This window comes from Anabas testudineus, chromosome 24 (assembly GCF_900324465.2).
Source record: "Anabas testudineus chromosome 24, fAnaTes1.2, whole genome shotgun sequence".
Classification (NCBI taxonomy): Eukaryota; Metazoa; Chordata; class Actinopteri; order Anabantiformes; family Anabantidae; genus Anabas; species Anabas testudineus.
The window spans coordinates 3,192,164-3,199,241 of record NC_046632.1 but is presented as its reverse complement, the minus strand read 5'-3'; the positions used below and the strand labels follow the sequence as shown (position 1 = coordinate 3,199,241).

Sequence of the window (7,078 nt, the reverse complement as noted above, 5' to 3'; positions counted from 1 at the left end):
TGTTAAACAAACACTCATTAATGAGATAAAGAAGCAACCCAGAGAGACAGCCAAAGATTTGAAGGCATCATTGGAACTGGCTAATATCTGTCTTCATGAGTCTTCAATAGGTAAAACGTTGAACAAGCACAATGTCTATGTCAGGATGCCACATAATTTGGGCCTGCTTAGCTTGCAGTGATTGAGGGAAAGATGAATTCCCAAGTGCATCAATACATTTTTAGGATAATTTAAGTGTCACTGTTTCTGCAAATTCCGTTTTCTGCCATTCCTGTTTGTTCTCTAATCTATGGTCGCCTTCTAATTTCAGATACCTCATGTCCCATGCATGGTCCCGCTCCTAGTGGTGGGCAAATGAAGCCTCATGAAGCACTGAGGTTTTCCTAACAATTGTGTGGAAAAAGGCCTCAGTGACGGTGACATCTGGTGGACAACTGAAGCCACAGCAACCTCTAAAAGGCATGGCTGAAGCAGTCACTGTTTCAATTCCACTGTAATAAAAGTTCAGAAAAGTCTGTGTGGTCATTCAAGAATTTTGTTCATTCATACCAAATGATGATTTTATAGTCATTACAATAAAATATGCAGATGCCCCCTCCCATACTCTAAAACACATTCCAGATTAACCCAAAGAATCAATGCAAATTATAATATGGGTTAAATGTTAGTTAAGGGTTTATTATCCCTAACAGGATTAGAGAATTATATTGCTGGTGTGGCACCAAACCAATCTGTAAAACCTGTCAAGCTGTCACTGGCCATTGAAACAGACAGAAATACTCTGAGCCAATAAAAAGCTTTGAAACATTTTGAAGGAATGAAGCCGAAACGAAACAGGGATGACGTTCGAAGCTTCGAATTAATTGAAAGGCATTTTTAACATGTACAGTGATTTTCTGATTAAACTGAACAAATCATGGTTACATGGCTGTTGATTTTGTTGCACTTTTAATTCATTGAGAGAGAACACGTGTACTGATCCTGCACTATACACCTTTTAGCTAGTTACACATTTAATGGCCAAAACCCCTTTTAATGAATGATCGTTGAACTTAAGTTATTTTTTATTACTTAACGTTACAATGAGTTATTTAGGAACAGAAAATTTTAACTATTGAACATATCAATGAATCAATCAGTCATCAATGGCTTTTTAATACAAAGTTTCTGATTATGTACTGAAAAGTCTTAGAAAACCTGATCAAAACATTTATGAATCATCTGTGAAATATTATCACAGAACACAACGCACCTGTTGTGTCATTGTTATTCAAGTTATCAAAAACTGCATTCTGATTAACAAGACATACTGATTAAGTTACCTACAGTTACATTTTGACTTTTAAATTGTATTAATGAAATAAAAATGTATTAATCTATGTTACTTTTACACAATAGATTTATTTTATTTATTTTCAAGATTCTTTGTTATTTTGTGCCAGCAAAAAGTTCATTTTCTGAAATCCCACTGAAGAGCTTACTAAAGACTACTGACATCTAGTGGAAAACTAGCAAGCCAAATCATTAATTGTCATTCTTACAGATGATTTGAATAAGAATTTTGCCTATTCTCATAATTTTAAGTAATCAAAATGCAATTTGAAATATCTTAAACCTTTTAACTAGATACACATCTAATGGCCATAACGCCCTTGTAATGAATAATCACTGAACTTGATTTTTATTGTTAATTATTTTAGGATTGCATATTTTCCTTTTATTTGACTACTTATAATATGCTTGTGATATTTCACTTTGCTTGTTGTTTAACCACATAGCTAACCAAAAAATACTTGACACAAATGTCCAGAACTACAGAAAACTTTAAAGTTTTATTAAAATAATTTGAACGTAATGGGCCAAACTGATAAACTTTTTCTCAGAGAAGAAAGATACATGTGTATATGAAAAATCAATCTAAAGACAAACCTTGTTATCCTAGACAGGTGTGATGTTTATTATTAATCAAAATAATACTTAACTGAATATTTCTGTTTTGTTTCAGATTGAATGTGTGAAACTACAAAACTGGCACACAAAACTTGGGTTACATTTACATTTAGTCGGAAGACGCTTTTATCCAAAGCGACTTACAAGTAAGGAACATTCATCAGTGACTCAAGCTTTAATAAATATAATACAATCTTATAGAAGCTGACAGAAATATTTATGAATTATCCATAAAATAAGTATTCATTGTCAAAGATTCTAGCAAATCATTCAGATACTGACATATGACTCTGTTGTATGACTGTTTCTTGCATTTGTGGCTTCTGAAACACGATAAATATCTGTAGGAAAAACAACAAGTTATTGATAAATCAGCTGGGTCACATAAATAAGTAGTAAAGGTGCTTAGTGTAAAACATCTTACGTGCTCGACGTCGTAGACGATTCATAAAATTTAATCCACTCAAAGAGGAAACTCCACTATTTGAACTCTGCGGTAGAAGCAAATGTGTGCAAATCATTTTCACACAGATTTTACAATTTGAAATAATTTATGTCTGTGGAATCAAATGCAGGTAGGATGTATCAACTTAGATGTTATCAGGTTTCCTTACTTAGTATTGCTTATGGATAAAAAGAAAAAGAAAAATCACTTACTCTTGGAACAGAGCCAGTGCTTGGTGTGGGGGATCTCTTTGAGAGAATAGCACGCACCTAGAAGCACAATGAAATTCATGTCTATGCCAAAATCAATTGTGTTCAACTTATGTATAATATAAAAAATATTCAGCATGCATTGCAATAGTTAAACTGTCTTTGAATTCAGCCCTCTGTAGGTCAGTAATGTCCATTTCCATTAAACTATGTGGTATTCTTTCTTTCCCAGTACAAAACACAATCCATATTGGTATAGATCTCCAGAATGATGTTTTCCCTATTTTCAAAATGTTCCTTTTATTTTTAGAGCAGTTTCATAGGAAACTGTAAATACACTTATGACAACTGTTAAAGCAGCAATTTTAAATTAGACTGGTATTTTTTATTGTGCTACTGCAATTTTTACTTATGTAAATTATTTAAATTGTTCTTCTACTACAATGTGGACAGTAAAGTGGTGAAAATGAGGGAAGAATATCAACAAAGATCACAGGCCAGATTTGAATCAGTATTTGTGCCACTTATCCTGTTGAGAAACCAACATACCTTTGAATCGTATAGTGTCCCAAACAATAAAATGAAGAAACCCTGAGGAAAATCACGTCAACAATCAGAATAAAACAAAAAAACATATTTCATTACAGATAAATACTACACTAAGAAGTAAAACACAGGTTTGCATTTTAATGGATATACGTACCTGTAGTGAATTGAAGAATGCAAAGGCAATGTGAATTCCTTTATTTGTGGATTCTAACATCGTCCCCACTCCCAATGACCAGGTGAGACCAAATAAAGGAGTCAAAATGATCACACATCTTGCAACAACCACCAGTGTATGTTTTTCATCTCTTTGGGCAGTGTCTCCCACTCCTCTTCTTAGCATTTTAAACACAACAACAATTATGATTAAAATGTTGATGAAAACTATGCTTAAAGCAGGTATTACCAAGGCCAGCAAGGCCATTGTCTCAGTCCAGTTGAGCCAGCAAGCATAGTCTCTTCTAATGTATCCATGCCCTGGTGCTGTGACAGCAACAGTAATAACTGCTATAATCAGGGGACAGCCATAGCCCAGACTGAAGCCAATGGCCAGCATTGTTGATTTGGACATGTGGGAGAAGACCATGACCGTCCGGTAAAACAGCAGAAGGCCTGACACAAGCATCCAAAAGAACAGAGCCAGGTAGAAAAAGTGCATAAAAAATGTTGCTGTGCTACATGGTCCAACTGGGACATTATAGTCCTGCCCTGCATTTTCAGCTGGGTTCTTAGCAATAGAGGCTCCAATGATGAAACAGATGTCACCGATCAACAGAGACAGGGCAGTGTTAACAATGGAAACATGACGCATGTAAGCAGTGCTGTTTCTGGTAATAGCTTTCCAAACATAGGCTTCAATAATGAGACATATGACCAAGCTTGCTAGAGATATCCCTACTCCAACATAAGTGATTATATCCAGGGCTTCTCTTAGTGATGGAGGAATGTATGTTGACATCAGAATGGAAAATGATGTGAGGTGGTTACAGTTGCAGGTTACTGTGTTGTTTATGTCAGAGACTAAATTGCAGCCTTCATCATCCCAAGCACCAAGGTCCTTAAAAGCTTTGAAGTTCCAGAAGACACACCGCGGGTTCAGTGTCAGGGAGTTGTTTAACTTGGCGTATTTCAGAGTGACATTCTGAATTGTTGAATTTATTTTGACAAGCACCACATCAGCATTAATGACACTATCAGTGACAGTTCCATTGCTGGTGGTGTTGGTGGAGTTCCGTGTTGACAAGACATTATTAAGACTGGAGAATAAGATGGTGGTGATAAAGGCGTTGCTCGTGTTGGTGTTGGGAATGTCTATGGTCACACTGGAGTTCAGATATGCCTTGAAGAAATTGCTGATCATGGTTCTGTTGAACTGTATCAGTGGAGTTATGATAGAAAAGGCCCCATCCAAAGTATCTGAAATAGTCTCCAGTGAACCCAGTAATATTGAGCTGGCATTGTTGAGTTCTTGGCTGTTCAGAAATTCCCAGGACCCTTTTGCGTCATCACCAATAATGGCATTGACAGTGTCTAATACATTCTGTAGTCAAAGAAAATTTTTTTTGTGAGGTTACAAGAACATTTGTTTCCAATACACACATATTCTTTCATAAATGGTTACAAAGTGCGAAGTTCAACTTACCCTCATAACAGTTTCATTAACAGGAGTGGGAACATTAGCAATGGTGTTTAAGATATCAACAATAGCTGATACAGTTGCAGATGAAGTAGCAGTCTGTGTTTCATTTGCCAGAACCGCATTTTTTAGTTGCATCACAAACGTTGGCACTTGTTGAACAGTCAAAGTCTAAAAGAATCAAATACTGACAACATTAAAACTATGCCAGCACCTTCCCTTAGTATGAGATAGCAAATTATTCATGATAAATTCAAAGGTGCTTCTTTCTGGTCACGACAAATTAAATCAAATCAACCAACCTCACATCTTCTTTGTCTGGGCAAAAAGGTGCATTTGAACTACCCTAACCATAACTAAAGAATAAAGCACCACAGAGCTAACTACCTCTAATTGAGAATATATTTGCTTTTGTCACTTTCACTGTTTTCATGCGCTAATTTTGCAAAGCAGAACAGCCAATCAGCATGTTCTCTCTCACATTAAACATGCTGACTTTAACATAATTAATCACTAACAGTAGTCAGCTTTGTGCATAACATGATTACAAATAGATTATTATTTGATTAGGTTATCTGAATGTATTTACATATTGACTGACTTTGGATGGTTTAAAAGACATGTCTCCCTCTTGACCTACAGAAACACTGATTATTCAGACAGGTTACAAGGGTGATACCTTTTACTTCATCAATTTCCAATCCAATATGTCGGGTTACAGTCCAGCATATTGAAATATTGTTTTGCCACTAGCTTAAGGAGAGGAGAGCAAACAGCCAATTCTATTTTAATTTGACCTGCCATCAAGATATGGAATTGACGTTAGTTATCAACAACTGATCTGACCTACTGTTTGGGATTGTAAGCAGTTTTCTACAACCAGATTTGATAACAACCCAGTTAACATGTCAAATTCAAACATTAGAGCTGCATTGTTAACATACAGAGAAGATTTTACAAGATTATATGATTTTACATGCATTTTCCTCACACCTTGACTATTCTAGTCTGTTCACCTGTCTGCAAGACTCCTAACTAGAAAATGAACATATTGCTCCTGTCTTAGCTTTCTTGCACTGGTTCCCAGTATGTTTTAATATAGATTTCAGGATTTCATTAATAACTTTAAAAATCCTGCATGGCATTTTCTCCAGCTATATATTGCAGCTTTTAAAGCCTCATGAATGTGTACGTAGCTTATTTAACTTGTAATTATTGTTCTCTCTGTTTTCTGTGTGAAGCACTTTGTAACACATGGTTAGAAAAGTGATCCATAAATACATTTATTATTATTACATTATTATAAACAAGCAATCTAATATATAAGGTGATGACCTACCTGTGATGCAATTAATAATTGCTTGATTACTGTTACAATGCAGGTGTCATTTTTAGGTATCCATTGTCCTGTTGACTGACAGACTGCAGTCCTGCTGCCCTCTTGACCTGGATCACACCCTATGACTGATGTGTCACCTGTCTGTCCACTCCCATATTGACTGTTGTTACATGTTATATCTTAAGAGAAATATAATCAATAAGTAAAGAAAGACAATGAAAACAGCAAAAAATAGTGTTGTAAATTAAATTAAAAAAAACTCTTACCACTAGTGAAAAATTTCACTGTTGTTGTCATTTTATAACCTTGTGGGTTATCTACCATACACGTGAAATCGCTTTGCTGTGGTCCGCTGCAGCTTTGTAACTGGAAGTTATATGTGATGCAGTAGGTTTGGGCACTGCTCGTAGAAACTGTGAATATGTAACAATAATGTTAATAACATAAGCTGTTTATAGCCATGTCCAAATTCAGCATGACTACAGTGAAGAGCTTTAAGTGTCAAATGTATACTTGCCTGAGTTTAAACTGGTTGTGCCTTGAAACCACTGGACTGTGTAGGGTTGCTGAACACAGCACAGAAGTGGTTGTTTCTGTCCCACTGTACATTTAACATTTACTAGACTCTGTAGTTGCAGATTGGGAGCCTGTTTGATTTGAGCTGCTGTTACAACCCCTGACTGGACAAAATCCAATGCACTACTCATCAGAGTACATCCATAAGTTCCTGTTTTAACAGAATTTTGTATTAATGATTGCACTGGGATACAAAAGAAATAAAGGAAAAGTAAGTGCCAATATGTCAGTATTTTACTATGGCTGTATAATCAATATCAATATTTTCATACTCATTATTGCAAACGCACAATATCATGATCATGAAGTAAACACTCTCTGGTATATTATTAAAATTGTATGGTGATTTCTTGTTACTAATTTGTTATTACATAAAA

The 7,078-nt window shown here is 35.4% G+C and overlaps 1 protein-coding gene across 2 annotated transcripts in view; it reads right to left on the bottom strand.

Moving 5' to 3' along the window:
* Positions 1-1,841: 1,841 nt before the first annotated feature.
* The window catches only part of LOC113149312 (uncharacterized threonine-rich GPI-anchored glycoprotein PJ4664.02-like), a 43,452-nt gene continuing 38,215 nt past the window's right edge, over positions 1,842-7,078 (bottom strand). For both annotated transcript variants that reach the window (XM_026341357.1, XM_026341358.1), the window contains 9 exons: positions 6,643-6,852; positions 6,392-6,538; positions 6,126-6,304; positions 4,793-4,957; positions 3,308-4,690; positions 3,154-3,195; positions 2,608-2,664; positions 2,375-2,441; positions 1,842-2,291 (listed from right to left, as the gene is read on the bottom strand). In XM_026341357.1, the coding sequence (XP_026197142.1) occupies positions 2,221-2,291; positions 2,375-2,441; positions 2,608-2,664; positions 3,154-3,195; positions 3,308-4,690; positions 4,793-4,957; positions 6,126-6,304; positions 6,392-6,538; positions 6,643-6,852 (2,321 nt within the window). In that variant the 3' untranslated portion in view covers positions 1,842-2,220. The remainder of the gene's footprint in view (positions 2,292-2,374; positions 2,442-2,607; positions 2,665-3,153; positions 3,196-3,307; positions 4,691-4,792; positions 4,958-6,125; positions 6,305-6,391; positions 6,539-6,642; positions 6,853-7,078) is intronic.